Source organism: Papilio xuthus, unplaced genomic scaffold, assembly GCF_000836235.2.
Source record: "Papilio xuthus unplaced genomic scaffold, Pxut_1.1 DF824655.1, whole genome shotgun sequence".
Taxonomy (NCBI): domain Eukaryota; kingdom Metazoa; phylum Arthropoda; class Insecta; order Lepidoptera; family Papilionidae; genus Papilio; species Papilio xuthus.
In genome coordinates, this window is record NW_013533994.1 from 829,580 (window position 1) to 851,353 (window position 21,774).

Genomic DNA, 21,774 nt, shown 5'->3' on the forward strand with positions numbered 1-21,774 from the left:
CGGCGGCCAGCAGCGCTCGCCGCCACCAGTAGCGCGGCGCAGCCATGTCGGGTCCGGCGCGTGCGCGCACCAAAGTGCTCCACCTCTTTGTCACCGTCATCCTGCTGCTGTACTGGATCCCGCAGCCAACCTCAGCCGTAAGTACAACTATATAACAGCATATGACTCGGCCAAATTGCACTCCAATCGAATTTGTTATAAAAAGACATCAACGCGTGCGACAATTTACCGATCTCTGTTTTGTTTGTAAATTTTTCAGATTTGTAACACATCTAAACGTTACATCGAGTAGATTGAACTTATTGTTTTGCGGGGCCTGAAGCCCTTGGAAGTTGTTCGAGATAGTAACTTGCCTATTGAACTTTTTAACATTATCAGTACATTACATAAAAGCTCACTGCCACGATCATGATCGTGACTTAAACTTACAACAAAAACAAATCTCTAATAAGATGTTTTAATTTATTGTTAAATATTTACTTACATATTTTACTTATATAAACTTTATGTCAAAGCTTACATTCTTATTCGGAGTCCTATGGTTTCGTTATCTCCTTTAGTTTAGAGTTTAATTCTAATCCGCTTGTTCCTCTGTCCCTTTTCTAATAAAAAAAGAATAGAAAGTAAAAGTTGATTAATTGGGTTGAAAAGGAGATGGAAGAAAGAAAACAAAATAATATATTTTACTATTTCTTAATTCATTGAGGGACCACGTAAGTTAGAAACAACTCTTTAGCATTAGTTGCAGACGCGGTCACTTGACATCGGGTGACCTTGCTCATTTGCCACTAGAAATGGTAAATTACATCTGGATTGGTTAATTTTCTGCTTTTATATTCCCCAACGGTCTTTGTATTTTCAATATTTCAGCTATAGAAGTTGACCGTGCTGGCTTTGTTCTAATTTTATATTTTGAAATTTTGAATTTTGAAAAATTAACAACGGAATTTCTAAACAAGAAACCAACTATCAACACCACCTAAAATTTTCAGATTCCTAGAAGGAGAGCGATGTAGAGTTTATAATTTCTCTGATTGATAAATATTGAATTTCTTGAACGTCTATATTTTAAGACAGATTAAGTAAAACTTGCCTTTTTTATTTGAGGGAAAATACCGACGCGTATTGCACGCGGAAGATTGCAACTTAATTATGAATTAGTGTGGAAAATTTTCTGGAAAATAAATATTTATTTGATTTAGATATAGCGTGCTGTCTTTGCTAAAAGAGTCGAAGCACGACAAACAAATGGTCGTACTCATCGATAACAATAACCATAATCGATAAAGAAAATATAAGAATTTTCTACCGCACTATAGAGCTTTAGTTTAACAACTGAACCAGGGATTCGGTACTTACATTAAAAGAGTTTTCAATTTTTCATGATCTAATTTGGTACTAAATATAGAAAAGCGATGTCAAGAGTTGCCTATTTGTCTCATGTACACGGTGAAAAAACCCGAGAGAGAAACTTGAACTCTACTCATTTTAACATTATTACCAATCTGAAACTTCTATAGGTACAAAACATACTATCTCTGTTTTATTTTATTCAAAGAGAAAAACGGTACGAAAAAAAAATTTCGTATTCGTGTTTTGACAATGAAAACACACGTTTATACATAATTTATATTAAATCTTGATTTGATTTTTATAGGTCTACATTTGGAAGGATATCAGAATTCGTTGGCTCTTTATTATTCTTCTTTAACTCTACATAACTTTCACTTGGTAGAGCAATATTTTCCATCTTTCATGATCATTTCATTGATCTATTCTTGACAATTGATCTCCAATTTTCTATGCCAATATTTTTACGTAACCATTTACACCGTCTACACATCTGAGCTTTAGCCTTCAACAACCCTAAGTGTTGCACGCAATCAGACAGTTAAGCATCCTAATTTCATCCCTTGGTTGTAGCCAGTCTATCCGAGTCTATTTAGCATATTGTGTGAAGCCATTTAAGATAGTCACACTTCAAAATTAATAAAATCAACAGAGTTGTTATAAACACTAAAATAAAAGTTTTCATAAAATTATGGACTGTTTCAAATTTATAACGAAAAAAAATATGCTTATAAAAAACAGACTGATTAAATAATATCAAATAGTTAAGTAACCTATGAACATAGAATTAATAATTACGTCGCAATATCCAGGTATTGCTATGTTTTAAAAGTATAAAGTAAACATTTGAACAAATCAAGTTTTATGTTAACAAATCTTATAATATAATAACTTTTTGTAAATGTAGTAATGTTTATTAATAAAACTTCAATTATTGTTACAATGTTTGATTTATTTAATGTATATTATCCGGAATGTGATATGGTAATTTCGATGTATGTTTTCAGTGTTCATTAAAAATGACATTTGATAACTTTTAAGTTAAAATTGAGGCGATAAGATAATTGGACACAAAGGCTATCAAAAATATAAAACTACTCCGTTAATATCATCCAATTATAAACTTAATATTAAAATCTCTGTGATAATTTCAAGGGTACGTCACACAACGCTACTGACTTATCGACAGTTGTGAAATACCACTTCAGTACTTCATCTATTAACTTCAAAATAAACAAATAGAATCTTGAGTAATAGACCTTTACAATAAGAAACTTATCTTAAAATAATTCGACTATCGTTGAAAAAAAAATTAAAACCTTTTTCATAATGAACTATATCGAAAAATGACAATAGTTTAGAGAAACACTACATTTACATACATTAAATAAACATTTGTAATCTATAATTTTGTTAAACACAGAAAAAAAGGGGAAAAAAACGATTTACGACGAAAAAAAAATGACTGAAAACGTCTATTTGCAGACAATAAAACATTGTACTTTAAGCACAATATTTTGATGATTATCTAAACAGTCGCTTTATATTATTGTATTATAAATGGATCACATTAAATCTTCTGAAATCTGCTTCCTTTTGATCACTTAACGTCTCTGCACGTGGCAGTTATATAAACCAGTGGTTAGAAACGTCCATCCGACTTTTGTTTATGACAAAAAGTCCAGTAAACTTTCAGCTTTAGTAATATTTTAATAATCTATAACAATGACCTAAATGTCTATTACTGTAATTGTAATTAATAAAAGGAACCATGAGCTTGGCAACAAACAGATACATCGGATGATAATGAATGTCTTTTATATACTCGTATTTATTCGGTTGACCGGGAAGTCCGTTTCGATTTTTATGGAAAATTGAAACGCATCTCAATGAAATATTTGATCATTTTTTTTTTTAAATAAAGAGTTATTCCTATGTTTCACATTTTAAAATTTTCGCCCAGAAATGGGTTTTACACCATATTCGGCTAAATGAGTTTTTATCTTACTAATATTATAAATGTAAATGTTTAGAGGGATGGATGTTTGTTTGAAGGTATCTCCAGAACGGCTGCGTGGATCACGATGAAATTTGACATAGATGTAGAACATAGACTAGAAGAACACAGAGGCGATTTATTAAGTATTTATTATTTGTGCGGACGAAGACGCGGGCGACTACTAGTATCAAATAAAGACCAGTGAACTAATTTTAAAAAGTGGAATCAGTGCCCATTTCAATAAATTTACGAAGTAACAATAAAAGTCTATGTACTTTTATTATTTATATTTTAATATCTGAAAGTCTTAATAACTGATGATATATTGTAACTACGGGAAGTTTTATTACAATTTAAATGAAAAGCAGGTCCCGTTTCGGTTTGACAATCTGATGTTACGGTAACCTTTGCACTGCGCTATTATCATTTAAGTTTTTTTTTATTTGGTACAACATATCAAGTGGTAACAACAATCCGTTATCATCTCGTAGCCTCATGACCTAAAAAAACATCTTAATATTAAAAAAAGATGCTCATTAACAACTGATTAGCGAATCGGTCGCTTATTACTTGTTGGTATTCACTTTTCATATCTTTTATATAATATTATGGATGGTGATCAAACATATCTTACTAATATTATAAATGCAATGTTTAGATGGAAGGATGGATGTTTGTTTGAAGGTATCTCGCTGAAATTTGACATAGATGTAGAACATAGCCTGGAAGAACATACATATATAGGCTACCAATATTACCGACAACTAGTAATATTTTAAATGCGAATGTTTAAATGGATGGATGTTGTTTGAAAATATTTCTAGAACGGTTGCAAAAATCACGCTGTTTGGCATAGATGTAGAACATAGTCTAGAACATACACGCTACTAAGTTTTTTTAACTACGTGCGGACGGAGTCACGAGCGACAGCTAGTTATTCTATAAAGATTACTAAACTATACTGTTGATGAACACTATCTTATCAGTAGGACACTTAACTCAATTAAAGGTTATAACCCTTGATAAATTCGCGGACGACTACTATTTTAGAACACGTAATTTAGGGTAAAAACTCAATCTTAAAATAATTTTAGTTGTTATATTTTGATAACGTTGTACTCATTTAATTATTTCCTTCTTGGAACCAATGGATATCTGTTACTTTTATTAATCTATTTTTGAATTAGGAAAACAAAGCATTTCTATGATGTTTATTCATATTCGCTATTATTATTTTAATCCTAACATTTCTATTCGGTTCAAACTAAGTTAAATATTACTTACCTACTTAATAACTTAAATAAGTTAACAAAAGGTGAATTGAAGAAGAAAACAAAAAAAACATATAAATAACTTGATGTTTCCTTTGTCCTGGTGGTTTAAGTATAATTGGTTAATGCCTTAATTTAATTATTTTATTTCTAACTAGCTGTCGCCTGCAACAACGTCCGCATGGAATAAAAAAAACTTTATAATTAGCCTATGTATTCTTCCCGACTATGTTCTACGTTATTGTCAAATTTCATCATGATCCATTAAACCTTTCCGAAGATCCCCTTCGATCCATCCATCCATCAATCCGTTCAACACTCATATTAACTTTTGTATGTATTTTATAATACTTGTAAGAAGTAAGATTAAAACGTTACTTTGCAAGAAGGCTTTTATTAAACAAAATCTAAAAATTAAATGGCTTTTAAAGTTCTCTGACTAAATGTAAATAGATGTTGCCTTTATTGATAATAGAATAAATAAAATTAAAAAGAACATGTATTATGTTATATAACGATATATAACAAGTACATAAATAAAAAGAAAGTTTGCGATCAATAACAAAACAATAGTTAATATTATTTAAAATGTCCATGTCTATGAAGTTAAATATTCTGTTTAACATCAGTAAAATACACAGTTTTAAATTTCAAAATACAAAATATTCTTATGAATAAAGATACATTTTTAAAGTATATGTATCAACTTTGCTAGTCGCGTATAGCAACCTTTTTTTGATGAGTCCAAATTATACATTCAATAGTAAGATAGCGCTGGATATTTCGTATGAAAGAATCTTTCTTTCCTAATCTAAATTGCTTTAAATGATTCTCAGTGTACAAAAAGATTTTAGTTTCATCGTAATCATTCAATTCGTGTAGTAATAAATATTATGCACATAAGTACTTTGAAGTTTTATGCTCTGAATCACTATCAAGAGTGACATCCTGCACAGGAAAGAATACTATAATGATTTTATTAATTCCAATGTCCATTGTGCATACTTTCGAAATTTTTGATAGAAACATTATCGACGGATACCGCGACCATCGGGAGCAATTCAACTTTCCTGTGGTTGCTCACATCCGTAAGGTATTCGCAAAATTACAAATTCGGAGTAGGACACTCTATCCGGACGAAAATAGGTCAAAATCAGCTTCCATTGACAAAGCTTCGTCAACGAGGTCATGACATATACGGCGGCATCTCTTATCGTGCCCGCAGGAAACTGTTATCAGAATGTCGTTTGGTATTTAACACAATTTTTGCAATTATTGCCGAAATAATGATATTATAACTTCCATTATATCGTATCACCAGATAATACACTAAATGTTTTTTTATTTCGCAATCATAACCGACAATTATTCTTGTGATTAAGTATAAACATTTTCATTTGATGTGAGATTTGTATTGAAAAATAGTAGCCTACGTCTACCAGACTAGTTCTACAATTATGCCAAATTTCAGCGAGGTCCGTTTAGCTGTTCTGGAGATACGTAATAACAAACATCAATGCATATAACCATACATCCATGTAAACATTCGCATTTATAATATCAGTAAGATTCCAGAGATGCATCAAACAATTTTAACAAATAAGTACATCGTAATTCAAAAGAGATCAAACAAACTATTAAGTAATAACGCTAAGAGCACAAAGTTCAGTTGGCGCGAGGCTTCTCGAGCATTTTAATAATTCACTAAGGATATATACCAAAAAAACAATCTCAAAGGATAATCTAAGAACTGGAATGCCTCAACTTTGAACACTACTTTTAAAACGTTAAGAAATCACTACTTCTTGAAAGACGGTATAAAGAACTCTAAGTAAATATTTTTTTTTATTTCGTATCAGTATTTGTACGGTAATATTTTTTTATATTTATAATAATGCTAAGATGGTCGCTGAGTCATGGGAGCAAAACATTGTTTAGATGTTACCGCGATGTCAATGTGATGACATTATCCTGGGCGATTGTAGTCGTACTCGCAGTCGCTTTTATCGCCATTACGACGTAGCCCAGAACATTGAACCCAAGAGGAAGTAACTGACGTTCCTCATTTAGTTTTATAATTATTGATATCGTTCTCAACAATACATATCATCAATTAATTGCAGAAGAATGCCGATTGTAAAATTACAAGTTGCGACTATTATCTCACGCTAGTTACTAAATGGTAATATAATAATTAAGCACAAAAGTTACTAAATAGTATTCAGGGGTAACCTGAAGCTTTCACAGTAATTACATAAGAAGCGTACAGTGTCTGATGCGGATCATCAACCTATTTAACATCACCATAGAACACCAAAAACTAAATACTGAAATAAAAATGCTAAATCAAAAAAAAAACTTACCATTAATTAAAATTGACTTTAAAAAAACAATGAAAAAATTAGATCGTTTTAGTAATGGCCGTTTGTGGGTTTCAACTTTATGTTGTTTTTAACAAATATTAAATATGCAAATAGTACTTTATTAATCAATAATAGTTTACAGTAACAGTTATAGTTGCTTTGCTTTTCGTAACTACAAACACTGTATCCAGAAGTAGTAATAATACGTTCTCAGGTAGCTCGCGCATATAGACCGCGATGAATTACATTTGCGCCTTAGTTACTCAGTTGGTTTTATAGCTGAGAACGTTGCACTGAAAGTTATTGCTTACTTCCAGTAAAGTGAAATAGGTCAATAGTTTCAGTGCGGCAACAAAAGCCAGTTGAACGAACGGCTATATTGCCCGACTATATTTAGAACGAATCGCTGACACTAGTGTACACTCATTGACAGCGTGGAAACTTTACCGCGATAGTCTACGCATGATCTACGACTCACTTTCATCTTTTTACAAGAAATCGTTATAACAAGAAGTTTTTAAATTAGTAAAATAAGAACATGAACACAATTAATTTCATTACCTATTTATTGGAATACGAATTTTATGTTATCAAATCAGTCTACTAAGCATTTGTTACCCGTAGATTTATAGTATATTTAAAATAAATAGCAACAAATATTTTGCACTTCATACTTTATATTGTACAACAAAATATGTCATGTGTCGTTAACGCACACTGGTTAGGTAGTATGAAATATTTATTATAATTTAATATTAAATAATATAATATTAATGTTGTTTAATTTCATCGTCGAGCAAGATTGCGCGGGCCTGTATCGGGAACACATTAAACTGCGGACGGGGTCACCGGATTCCGGCGAGTTGCTCGTAAACAAGAACTGGCCGTTATATTTTTTAACTTTTGACATAGGTAGTCATATTTAATAATAGATTATGATTTATCTTGTTGTGATACTGCAAGTAATGTTATTCATATAATTCTCTTCTGAAACTTTGTTTACACTTAATGCAGCAATTCGCGATATAGATAACGAGATATTCATTTAGTTTCTATGGTATTACATTTAAATTTACAAATTATTGACTATATCACGATATATTCAACCTATTCGAAATATTCAGCCTTTATTCTAATTCCAAAAGTCTGAATTTTAAGCAAACTTCAAATAAATGAAAGATGTAATTTCTGTAGATATAATAAAAAGCTTTTCTTAATTTACTAGATTAAGATTTTTTTTATTTATTTATTTAAAAACTAGAATAAGAAAAAGATAATGTAAAGGAGTTAAAGATGAGCCGTATCACTGTATTATATTTTAAGTCACTTTGTAGCTGTGTTTTAAATTCATTAAGTAGCCTCCAAAGATTCAAACCCGGAAGGTTAACAGTGGTGATAAGGTGTCCTCTATAAAGGTCATCTAAATGTATAAAAAGATAAAATAACTTTATTACAAATATGCATATAATTGTTAGTTTTTATCGTTACGTTTATTTAGTACTACCATTGGTCCATCCAATCTAAATAAATGCGCTTACCTTATATTCAATACAAGTAAACTTTCAATGTATATGCTAATCTATATTTATTCGCCGCGAAAATAAGTGAAATGACTAAAAATTGGTTGCTGAGTTAAACATCAAACTATCGTTTCACGCACCTTGGCGTGAAGCAGAGCTTTTTTTAAGCTTTTACCTTATTCCTATGAACAGCACAAAATAAAACAATTACATTTCTTTGTTTTATTTACAGTAGAAAATTTCCATGTTTTTAACAAATACAATGTTTAGGAACAATTAGAATTGCTGGAATATGTCTAGTTAATTAATGATAGCATAGCTTAACATGTTCTAAATAATATACTATACATTTTTTTTGTATTCTAATACTTAAGACCTAGGTAAGTTCCACACCGTACTTTCTTTCTGTCTTCAACGTTTTCCTAAATGTATTTACTAATAAAAACATAATTTCAGCCTACATTGTTACTGGCCAGTGATAGAAATGATAGCTATAAACAGTAGATAGATACTTATTAAATGAAAATGATAATGTAAAATATATAGACGTACAATCAAGTTGTTACTATAATGTTATATGTATCAGTAGATGGAAAGGGAGGGAAGAGGAGGGGTATGTTGCAATACACGTGTTGACGTGAGGGGTAGCGTGTGTGCGCGGCGTAGCGGGGAGTGGCGGGGCGCGGGCTAGCGGGATGTGCGAACGGCCGTTATCGCCTGGGACACTGCAATGATTGTTTATCCAGTCCGTTCCTTGAATTGAAACTGATGACTCATTCGCTCTATAATCGCTCGCTTCTGTAATACCTACATGCATCATAATGAATTATGCTTGATGTCAAGTGCCAGCCACATTACGACATAATATCATCTCGATTTATAAATAAAAAGACTTGCTATGAACTTAATTTCTCGACACCAATAACCCTGTCGATATATCTGACAATTGAATAAATTGTTTTACTGTATTTATAAGCACGTATAAAAATATAATCGACTAACACATATTTTGTGATTATTATATGTTTTTAGGCTTTGCAAAACCTTAATCAAAAAGGTACAATAAATAAAGAACTACTTTTAAAAAGTACTCGCAACTGAAAAACGCCGCGTTGCAAAAACAGAAAGAGGAGGGGACAGAAAAAAAAACGATAAGTACTTGCCTTGCCTCCGGACTATCGTTAACAAATTAGTAGCATTTTCCTTTAACTAATTGTTCGCTTTTGAATAATATTTATTGGCAAAAATGATGTTTGATATGGTTGAATTAATTTGTTTGAAAACAATCGGTGGTTGGGATGATAAAGCGGGGTATCAGATGATGTTAATGATGAGGTCAGAGCGGCGACGGGCGGTGCGTCCGGCCGCGGCGCCCACGCGCTCTCTGCCCGGAAGCGGTGAGGCGGCGTCGCGGCGCTCCTCCCGCGACCCCAGAACACAATCCACCACTCAACTCGCGCTTGCGCAATTATTTTTACGAATACATCATATTTACAAAGAAACAACTTAATATGTCACTATCATTTATAAGTGAGCATAGACAAATTGACAGGAAGTGAGAAAAGGAAGGTAAAGGTTGGGCTTTGAAGTTAAAGAAAGGGTTATACAATGACGAATTATCGATCCTCCTACATGTCTGTTATACTATTGCAAAACCTGTTACAAATAATTAAGTCAAAATATAGACGTTAAAATTTGTAATCGGACATAATAGTAGTTGTTACCTATTATCAATGTTACTAACCCACAAAGTTTAAAAGTAAAGATATAATTTTCATGGTCATTTTTAAATTGGTTCATCATTGTATCATTCATTAGTCTATTGTTTCATAATATATATAGAAAGATTGAAGGTGGTAATAAATCATTCGTTTAAGAATTTATTATAGTGTCGCTAACGAGTGCAATTCTATTACAATGCGCGGTCATACAAACTCAGGCGTCTAAGCGTCGACTGCAAATTGATATTGTTTCGACGGCACTTTTTAATAAACGGTGACAATGTCTCGTGTTCCCGAATTCCACGTAACAGAACCAAATAAGGCAAGATTGGTCTAACAATAACATGATACGGATTATTTAGCCACGCAAGCACATTCTTTAAAATCATTATGTCTAATTGATAAAACCAATGTATCTGTTTTTGTTAGAAACCTACTCCAATTGACAGCTCCAATATTATCTATACTAGCAGTCGCTCGCGACTGCGTCCTTGCGCAGTAAAAATAAACAAAATTAATAGCCTATGTTATCGTCCAGACTATGTTCCGAGATCCGTTCAGCCCTTCCGGAGATTACCTTCAAACAAATATCCATCCATCCATCTAAACATTCGCATTTATAATATTGGTAAGATTAGAGTATCTAAAAACGAGTGAATCCGAAAGGCACAGCTAGTGATGCATTCAAATGATTGCAAAGATTGTACGATTAACAATGATGATGTATTGTGCTCTTTTGACCCAATTTGGCTGTTAACATAAAATGATCTGCGACATATTTGTTTTAAATTTTATAGCAGCTGTGGCCAATCTAACTCGTAGACGAACGAGCTCGAGGAATGATGTAATTTGACGCTGACATCATTCTTCAAACACCACACTGCAAAATCCATTTCGGGCAACAATTAAAAGCAAAGTAATTGCACTCAATGTTCGCATATAACATTAGTGTAATTTAATTGTCCTGTTTTTATATCCGCTGATTTAAATCATATGGAATATTCAATTTATATGGTTGTTATTAGAAAAGTTATTGCTTAACACGTATACATAATGAATGATGAGCCAATGTAGGGAATGGATGAAAAGATAGAGATATCTAACAGTCAAGTGACTAAAGAAAGAATATACAGAGTATTAGTAACCGATATCTGTAGAATAGAGTATGTAGTCTGTAGATTAGAGTATATATGTATGTATTATAAATAGTAATAAATGTAGGCTTGTACTCTTTATGGCGGACACTTTATTTCGCTAAATAAAGTGTCCTCAAAAAAGTTGCTGTTGCCCATCGATAACTGAAAATGCAAGGCGCGTAACTGTAATGGACAACGGAGGCAACGAGGAGATAACATTTTCTTTCCTTTACTACCACTCCTTTGTCACCTACCCATTCCATGCTTACCCTATAAGAAGAATGTCGAAGGGGAGAGCATACTAAATTAGGCCTTCGGCACGCCAACCCATCAGGTAAAACGCGGGATAACCCGCACTTTACGCCTAAGTTCTGTGTGGTTGTGGTACACCGGTTAAGCCCTCCGTCCGTTCGCGTAAAAGATGTTATTACAAACTCTACCAAACTTAATATCTGCGTTTGTAATTAATAATTTGTACTTTAAATACATACGTTACAAACTGGTAGCTATTAATGGAATGTATGGGACCTCAAACAGCTCTTATTTCACCGCGTCATTCGATAACATACAAGCTAAAATATTTTACCCAGCACTTCTCTACTAGGTATTGTTAGGTAACACGTGCATGTTGTTTGCCTTACTTATAATTAATCGAAAGTATGGTAAATGTCACCGTCCGTTTGTGAACTTCGTCAGTTCAAATTCGAATAAGTATCAACAAATTGTAAAGTAAACCAATTTGTTGGAGATATACGTATTTCTAATGCCTTTATATAATTTTATATTGAAGAGCGGTACTTTCTCCCACAAGATTTGCTACTTAAATGCAGTATACTTTTATTATAGTTGTATTTAATAATTAATTATATAATTTATTTTTTGTGTTATTACACTACTACAAAAATGGGATGGCATCCTCAAAGCAAAGGTTTCAGCAGTGGAAAGCCACGATTACACTTATACAGTCGTTACTAATCTTCATGCTCTACTAAGAAATAGGAAGTGTAAGTCTTCTACTTGTTCTGGTCGCTTTATGTATGTCAGAGGTGCTGTGATAAGGCACGAACATTACGCCTCCCCCTATGGTCCCAATCACTCTTTTGTGATTTATTTATTTAATCAAGTTTATACTTGATTTATTTACTTCATTTTTTTATCAAAATATGTAGCTGTGATTTAGGGTCTTCGTCAACTTTAATTGTGCTGTTTTTCCTCTACAATATTAGCCGAATTAAATACCTATATATTACGTGTTGAAACCTAACACACTGTGTGTCCATGTCTTTAGGTAATTTTTATAAGACGTCCAAATTGCATTGAACCTTCAAGCTCAATTTTTCTATACGTAGTATGCCATAACCAAAGATTTCAAAAGGAATTGTAATCCCAAAAAAATCATATAGTCCCGTATGAAAAATTACCATTGGACATTTCTTATTCGATGATCTAATTATAATACTTATCACTGCCGATTGCTTGTTCATTTTTCTATTTTTGTCATTAGGTGGTGTGCAATCAGACAGTATGCGACTGTTCTGGTCTGAAGGGAGACCGCGGGGATTCCGGCCCCCCTGGTATCCCTGGCCTGCAAGGGGACTACGGTGACGATGGCCCAGAGGGCCGGCTCGGCATACAAGGGGAACCAGGCGACTGGGGCGAGAAAGGAGACGTCGGTGACAAAGGCGAACGGGTAAATCAAATACTATGTACATATTATGTCAACAAAATAAATTGTTTATAAATATATGTTATATAATATATTTACTAATTTGAATTTATAGGGAGCGGACGGACCCTACGGAATAAGGGGATACACAGGACCTCAGGTAAATTAGAATTTATATAACAGATTTCTTGATGAGTAATTTCGGGTGTATAAGAAACAGTCCATAAAAAGACAAAAATGGACCAGGTAACACATTAATGAGACATTGTAGAAATCCCGCAACGTGTATGCAGTCACGTTGACGTCGTTATGTATATTCATTTTATACGATGTACTATAATTAAATAAAAACGTTAAGGGACCACATGGATTGGAAGGAATTCGAGGCGTTGCTGGTTTCGACGGATGTAGCGGCGTCGACGGTGTGGTTGGACCACCCGGAAGGCAAGGTCCTCCCGGAGAGAGAGGACTGCCCGGACCGTATGGAGAAAAAGGATCACAAGGTTTAGCTGGTGAAGGAGGAGTCAACTCAAGGGGCGCAAAAGGAATAATGGGCGAGCCTGGTAGACCTGGCTTACCAGGACCTTCCGGTCCTATGGGTTGGAGAGGAGACAGTGGTCTCCGCGGTGAAGAAGGTGACGAGGTAATTTTATGTTAATCTAAGCGTCTCTCATACTGTATCCTACAAACTACACATAAATAAAAAAAAACTTTTTGTTTAGGGTATAATGGGTATCAAAGGAGAACCAGGTTACAGAGGAGATCCAGGTGATATTACGGTGGGGCCACCGGGAATAAAAGGAGATCAAGGAGAAATCGGTGAACCTGGAAGACCAGCTACCATACTCAACATAGACACTTTTAAACACAATTTAAGCATTGTAGCTAGGGGGGACAAAGGTGAGAAAGGACTTAAAGGAATGCAAGGTGTAAAAGGACTAAAAGGAGAAATAGGTTCAAGAGGTCAAATGGTAAGTAAAATATTTAAAGATTATAACTAGTCGTTGTGGTTCAATTTAATATATTCTCACTCTTTTATGCATTTAGGGTCCATATGGTCTAAATGGTCCACAAGGTTACAAAGGAGATCAAGGTGAAGATGGTTCCAGAGGAAAACCTGGTCGTAGAGGAAAAGACGGGCCTCCAGGACCTAAGGGAGATAAAGGTGCACCTGGATTTCTAGGTTTAGACGGTGAAGATGGGACACCAGGCGGGCCTGGGGAAGATGGCAGGCCAGGAATTCCTGGAGAGCAAGGACCTATGGGTGAACCCGGAATTTTCGATGAAAGTTTAAATGAACCTTTACTACCTGGTGCTCAAGGACCGCAGGGTCCGGTGGGTTATATGGGACCTCAGGGAGCCCCAGGAATTGACGGATTGAAAGGATTACCCGGCATAATGGGACCACCTGGTTATCCAGGTGTTAAAGGATTTCCGGGAAGGGTAGGTAACCCAGGAATTTCTCCCAAAGGAGAACCAGGGAGCGACGGACGCAAAGGACTACCTGGACCTCGAGGCCCTTCAGGTTTTCAAGGATTACCTGGTACATTAGGTCCAAAAGGATTTAAAGGAGCAACAGTCAAAGGTCCTGAGGGTGAAGACGGCATGCCTGGCACTGACGGTGTCCCTGGACCAAGAGGAGATAGAGGTGAACCTGGCTTTCTGGGTCAACCGGGCTATCCTGGCCGTGGAGTGCACGGAATGGGACCACAAGGAGACACTGGACCACCAGGACCACCTGGTATGGTTGGTGACCCTGGCACTCCTGGCCGACCAGGATTTCCGGGCTTGAAAGGAGTGAGAGGGGACGATTGCCCATTCTGTCAATCAGGCAAGTAATTATTGAATTTTTGTAGTTATAAAGTAATTATCTTCAGGATATTTATTAACCTACATCAATACTTTAGGTATTATGTATACACTTTATTTTGTTCCTCTTTATGAGTTTACCAGAAAGATGTACTTATTAGTCCTAAAAGTTATAATTACATTATCTTGTGACCTCTAGTGATAAACTTATACGCAATTTGTTGTAAAATTGACATCACTATTGTTTTACTAACTGATTAGAATGCTAACTTACTTGTAGGCCAACAATCACTTTTTTAATATTTAAACTCAAGAGTTAATGTTATTACAATACTATTTTTTCATCTAATACAGGTTTCCCAGGACCTAAGGGGCAAAGGGGCGACAGCGGATTTCCAGGACAAAAAGGGTATCCAGGATTTGAAGGATTGCCAGGAGCACGAGGCCAAACAGGTTTGCCAGGTACATCTGGCATACCTGGTGCCAAGGGTGTAAAGGGAAACAAAGGACAATCTGGTATGGCGGGACCACAAGGACTAAAAGGTCAAAAGGGGAAGCTTATTCGTCCACCACTGGACTTGACCTTAGCAGAAAGAGGTCCTCCAGGGGACATAGGTAAGAGCATGGATTTAATGAAACAATAAAATATGACGTACGTTTTAAAAAAAACACATATATCTTTAAAGTACATATATATAACCTCACTGATTATAGCTCATGGGCATTGTCGACAAAAAGTGCTTTACAGGCTAATTTGAAGCAATTAACCGATACTTTTGATTGAAAAATCAATAGTTACACCTAAACTAAAAGAAAAACATTAAAAGTACCCATCGAATAACACCTCAGTTGTTAAAATCGGGTAGATGACAAAATTATGATATAGGAACAAACATACATACTCTGGACATATTAAATTCACAAAAATATTTACGTCCTGAGTTGCGCAAAAAAATAACCTCGACTTAAAATCAAAACATTTTTCATCAATTTCAATTTCTTTAAAATACACACAAAACACTAAAATCACTAAGTGCAAAAATACATTTTGAAATTAATTATTAATTTACCTGACTTTTTTAAATAGGCTTCATAGGTTTCCCCGGACTGCCCGGAGATGGAGGTTGGCCTGGACTCAGAGGGGACGAAGGTCCACCCGGTATTAAGGGAAGGAGTGGAGACTTCGGTGAACCTGGACTGCCAGGACGAAACGGATCAAGAGGGAGAGACGGCGCTCCCGGGTGGCCCGGCGCGGCGGCTGATATACCCATAGCTTTTCTGCGTGGAGACAAGGGAGAAGCTGGCATTAAGTAAATCAAATGCACCTATTTAAAAATTTTCAACATTAAATAAAATAATCTGTACGCAATATAAATTATCAATATCAACCCATGTTTTATCAAGTGTGAAATTGATAATCCAGGAAAACTAAAGTTATATATAAATACGCACTTAAATAAATATACTTTACTAAGGCGGCACTTACTGGTTCATTATGTAGATAGACTTTATGAAAGGTTCTAGGTTACATTAAAATATTTTAATAATTTTATGTTCAAGTTTAAAATGGCAAAGTTCCTTCCGATTAAAGCAAATTGTTTCACCAAAAATATATTGAGTTATTTGTGACAGAATAATATACATGTACACATTTCAGAGGCCAACACGGAGAGGTCGGAGAACCTGGCCAGCCCGGAGAGGTCGGTGAATCCGTAGCAAACGGTATTAATGCTAAGGGTGAACGAGGACCTCCTGGAGTTCAAGGGATAAAAGGTTTGTCTCGACGACTCTCCAGTCAATCTGCATTTGGCGTTCTCGCCTGCCTTACACTTATTAAAATGATTCCTGCATGTGAACTTTATAACAAGGTCAATACGTAGAATTATAATAGTAAGTAGATCTTGCTAATAACATGAATGCTTCCTAAAAATAAATTATTATATTTTTAGGTTATCGCGGAAGAAAAGGAGACCGTGGCGATATGGGATACGACGGGTTTAGGGGTATTCCCGGTGACGAGGGGCTTCCAGGGAGATCTATACAAGGCCCTGTCGGAATAAAAGGATTTGTTGGCGAAAAAGGAGAAATAGGTCCTAGTGGAGAACCGGGTACACGTGGTCAACATGGACTCCCCGGATTTGGAGGCAATAAAGGGCATAAAGGATCAAGAGGCAATGTTGGCCTTGCTACAATTTTTGGTGAGCGAGGTATAGATGGCTATCGTGGAGAACGGGGTGATGTGGGTGAACCAGGGTACCCAGGCACGCCTGGTCGCGCCGGTATCATGGGAATTAAAGGCATCACTGGAACTCACGGCGACATGGGCCCGGATGGACCACGAGGACCACCTGTAAGTAGTATTTACCAATAAATGTTATTCATAAAACATTTTACTTCTGAGGTTTTTATGTCTGCTTTTATTTCTGTCATACCAGTCGTCATACTATTTGAATGGATTTATTATCACTAACTATTTTATACATTATTTTGAACTCCCGTCTGTAAGTTTAAAGCTGTTTAAAGATGTTTTAAACTGAATTCTCTAAATTTTTTACATTTTATATTTCTAGGGTCGAAAGGGCCTACCCGGTATCCAAATTCAGGGTGCTCCAGGAATACCTGGACGATCCGGATTCCCTGGCCCCATGGGTCAAATTGGTGAACCTGGTTTGCAAGGTTTAAACGGCATACAAGGTGACGTCGGACCTAAAGGCGTAAAAGGAGAAGCTGGTCGCGTTGGTTTTCGCGGATGGACTGGAGATATAGGACCAGTTGGATTCCCCGGCTTCCCAGGAGTTATGGGAACACCTGGATCTCAAGGTGAAATTGGAGATAGAGGTGAGGCTGGAGCACAAGGATATCCAGGACAGCCCGGTAAGCCAGGTCCGCCAGGACCTGAAGGAGTTAAGGGTTATAGAGGCGACCAGGGCTTAGCAGGATTACCCGGTCTAGATGGTTTAAGAGGGATCAAAGGAATCCGAGGAGACGAAGGACTCCCCGGTTTACAAGGTTTGCGGGGTGAAAATGCATTAATAGGAATGAAAGGCGACGTTGGAGAACCAGGCATAGAGGGAGCATCTGGTAAACCTGGCATTTTCGGACTCAAAGGGTCAAAAGGAGACGAAGGAAACCCTGGGTTAGCTATTGGAGGATACCCAGGTATAAAAGGGGAACAAGGAGAGCCTGGACCACAAGGTAATCCTGGTTTCAGTGGACCAAAAGGCGAATTTGGCTCCAACGGGATCGATGGACCTCCCGGTGATATTGGTGACAAAGGTTATCCAGGCAATCCAGGACTACCAGGAAGAAATGGATTACTAGGTGTGAAGGGTTTGATGGGAAGGCCTGGTCTTGTTGGCGCAACCGGAGAAAAAGGAGATTTAGGAAAGGAAGGAGAGCCTGGCTTTATAGGTAGACCAGGTCTTCCCGGAGATGAGGGCTGGCAAGGCCCAATAGGAGTTAAAGGCGAAATGGGTTTCAAAGGAGAACGAGGAGAGAGGGGTATAAGTACCCGTTTACCGGCTACAAAGGGAGATATTGGAAACATTGGAATTGATGGAATACCTGGACCTAAAGGACCACCAGGAGACGACGGCTTTTTCGGAATAAAAGGAATTAAAGGAGAACGTGGTGAAATTGGTATTGTTGGTATGACTGGTGAAGACGGACTACCAGGAGAAAAGGGGCAAGTAGGAGATCAGGGACCACCAGGATTGCCTGGATTAGATGGCATTAATGCTGAGAGAGGACAAAAAGGTAGAGCTGGATTTGATGGACTTCCCGGATGGCCTGGACCAATGGGACAAAAAGGTGCTCCTGGTGAATATGGTGTAACCGGTCCTATTGGTGAACGTGGACCACCAGGATTAAGTTTTCAGGGCCCAAAAGGTTTCGTAGGTATGGACGGATTTCCAGGCAGACAAGGAAACCCCGGAAAACCTGGACCAAGAGGAATGGAAGGTATTCCTGGATTACAGGGAAAACCAGGAGATGTAGGTGAAACTGGATCTTCCTTTAGTGCTAAGGGTGCGAGAGGCGATCAAGGATGGCAAGGGTTCAAGGGATATCAAGGCATTAAGGGTGATATGGGTGATGCTGGATTCGACGGCTATACTGGTATGCAAGGTGCTAAGGGTATTAAAGGAGAAAGAGGAGAAGAAGGGTGGCGAGGCATGCCGGGGATTAAAGGATCAAGAGGAATGAAAGGTGATAAAGGCAAAACTATTCATCCATCAGAAATATTACCCGGTCCTATAGGTGATACTGGTCCTCCTGGATTTCCTGGACGTCGCGGTTCAGATGGTCCGCCGGGTCCAAATGGACGTAATGGAGTATTCGGTGCTAAAGGTGAAAGAGGAGATATCGGTTTAATGGGCTCCGTAGGGCTTCCAGGACTTCAAGGCGCACAAGGAATAAAAGGAATTATAGGATATGAAGGTTATGAAGGACAACGTGGAGCTCCCGGGCCTCCGGGAAGGCCTGCGCCACCACCGCCGATACCGAAGTCGCGGGGTTTTTACTTCACGGTACATTCACAAACCAGAATGATTCCACAATGCCCAGCGGGAACATCACCTCTCTGGGAAGGATTCTCCCTTATACATATAGTTGCAAATGCAAAAGCACACGGCCAAGATTTAGGTGAGAATTCTTTTAATAATATATGATACAAGCAAGTAATAAAAAGGATTTTACTGACGACTAAAAATTTTATAAAGATATATTACATATTCTATGTAAATAAAATTAACCGCAACAATTTAATTAATGTGTTGTAGTACATATGGCTTTAGCGTATTTATTAGGTAAACTTTAATGTTGTTCGATGTCACAATATCTATCGCTAATGAATAAAATGTACTTTATAAAAATATGTAAGCAAATGGATATAGTCATAAATAAAATAAATTCTTTTTAAACAGGAGCACCTGGGAGTTGCCTTCGAAAGTTCTCAACCATGCCCTACATGTTCTGCAATCTTAACAATGTTTGTGACTTTGCTCAACGCGAGGATTATAGTTTCTGGCTGTCTACGCCGGAGCCCATGCCCATAGCCATGAAACCTATTCAAGCTAGAGATGTCGGCTCTTACATATCGAGGTTAGTATTTCCTATGAATTATGGGCGAAAATAGCCAAAAACAAATTGGAAATAACAAAAAATTCTCGAGGTAAATGCGGGCCAGTAAATAAAGTTTATTAGTTTTTGTCTACATCGGACCCGCGCCCGCTGTTTTATTTTTTTATTTTACGTAAATTAATTAGCTTTAAATAATTGTAAAATATTTTAATGTTTCAGATGTCAAGTATGTGAGACATCGACACGAACAATCGCCATACATAGTCAAAGTAGTGAAGTGCCAACTTGTCCACAGGGTTGGGATGAATTATGGATTGGATACAGCTTTTTAATGGTAAGATTCAACTAAGCAAGGACAAATTTTAACTCTACTCTAATTTAATTGGACGTTGACGGAACGAGATATTAAGTTGTACTTACTTGATGTTAATTTGTTTTTGTTGTGCAGCACACGGCAGGTGCCGACGCAGCCGGACAAAGTCTAATTTCACCTGGATCCTGCCTCCGCGAGTTCCGCACGCGGCCATTTATAGAATGTAATGGACTGGGACGCTGTAACTACTTCGCCACCGCAGTCTCCTACTGGCTGTCGACCATTGACGATAACAGAATGTTCTTGCGGCCCGAACAACAAACACTTAAGGAAGATAAAATCACTAAAGTTAGCAGGTACGTACAATGATACTAAAAGACAATTATTATTCATACCTAATCAGTAAAATAATTCCAAGTACCCTCTCACTAAGTTTTAGGCAATTTAATTCCTTCGTAGCAATATGCTGATGGACATACTTTAGTTTTATACATTAAATATTAGTAGATTATTGAAATGAATTGACTAATATTTTTTGGATATGCCTATGCTAGGATATCGCGACAATACCCGATACCGAATGAGGAATTCGATCCCACGATCCTTGGATGTCCGTACTCTGAACCGTTAATCTTTTGGTGCCTAAATAATAATTTGAGTGTGTATATTTACGTATTTAATTTGTATTCAAGATGTTCGGTGTGCATGAGACGACTCCCGGGCCCGCCGGACGGCGTCTACCAGGGCGGCGATGTGCGCTCGGTGCCCAACGAGGTGGTGCGCCGGCGGCCGTACTACCCCGCGGGCCGCAGACCCTACGGCCGCAGGTACCTCAACCCTCGCGGCAGACGTCAGCCCATCAGAGTCTACAAGCAAGTCACCACATAACTCCCCATCACTCCCCTGCCATAAACTGTAATTGAAGTGCTTACAACAATGATTTTAAACATTAATAAAATCTCACTGTCACTGCCATCTTTGTATTATAATAAATTATAGTTTTTCTATGTTTCAAAGAATATTTTAGATTTTGCAATTAAACTAGCATTTTACATAGTTATGGATAAACGTGAAAGTACAAGGAACCTTGAATATGTTGTAGACGAATGACAGAGCGTTGTATGTTACAATTACCTCGTGAATATGAATGTATTATGTGTTTAAATATTCATCTCTACATTTAAATTTAGTGATTTAATGAATTATTTTCCACTGTCGTTTAGGGATACAAAGAACCCGTTTTGTATCTGGAAGTCGTTTAAAACGCCCGAATTTTGTAAATAATAATAACATATTATAACGAATATATTTGTAGGTTAATAAAATAATATGTAAGAATTTGTTTCTTTAATACTTTTTATAAAATCCGTTTTCCTTCCTTCAATCTATTCCGCCAGAAACGAAACATGAACGGGTGACACTACAACATATGTTTCGTTCATCTGAAAGTGAATTTCCCAGGTAAACAATTGGTGAATTAATCTTAATTGAACAGAGTAAAAACTAGGCAAATTACCGTTAGTTTCTGAGACCAAAATCTCTGTTTA

General features: G+C 36.5%; 1 protein-coding gene across 1 annotated transcript; it reads left to right on the forward strand.

Annotated features, from left to right (window-relative positions):
- The first annotated feature begins 13 nt into the window (after positions 1–13).
- On the forward strand, positions 14–21,565 carry vkg (Collagen alpha-1(IV) chain viking). Its single transcript, XM_013325559.1, has 15 exons — positions 14–137; positions 12,865–13,050; positions 13,142–13,186; positions 13,385–13,669; positions 13,749–13,997; positions 14,074–14,857; positions 15,190–15,450; positions 15,923–16,145; positions 16,493–16,608; positions 16,785–17,185; positions 17,406–19,476; positions 19,758–19,935; positions 20,134–20,248; positions 20,363–20,583; positions 20,920–21,565. The coding sequence occupies exons 1-15, from the start codon at positions 45–47 to the stop codon at positions 21,113–21,115; spliced, it is 5,424 nt and encodes a 1,807-aa protein (XP_013181013.1). The 5' UTR covers positions 14–44; the 3' UTR covers positions 21,116–21,565.
- Positions 21,566–21,774: the final 209 nt, after the last annotated feature.

Excerpts from the sequence above, each read along its gene's own strand:
- vkg (XM_013325559.1), top strand. The coding sequence starts at position 45 with ATGTCGGGTCCGGCGCGTGCGCGCACCAAAGTGCTCCACCTCTTTGTC. Across the intron at positions 13,051-13,141 it reads TCGGTGACAAAGGCGAACGG|GGAGCGGACGGACCCTACGG; the intron begins GTAAATCAAATA and ends TTGAATTTATAG. Across the intron at positions 15,451-15,922 it reads AGGTCCTCCAGGGGACATAG|GCTTCATAGGTTTCCCCGGA; the intron begins GTAAGAGCATGG and ends TTTTTTAAATAG.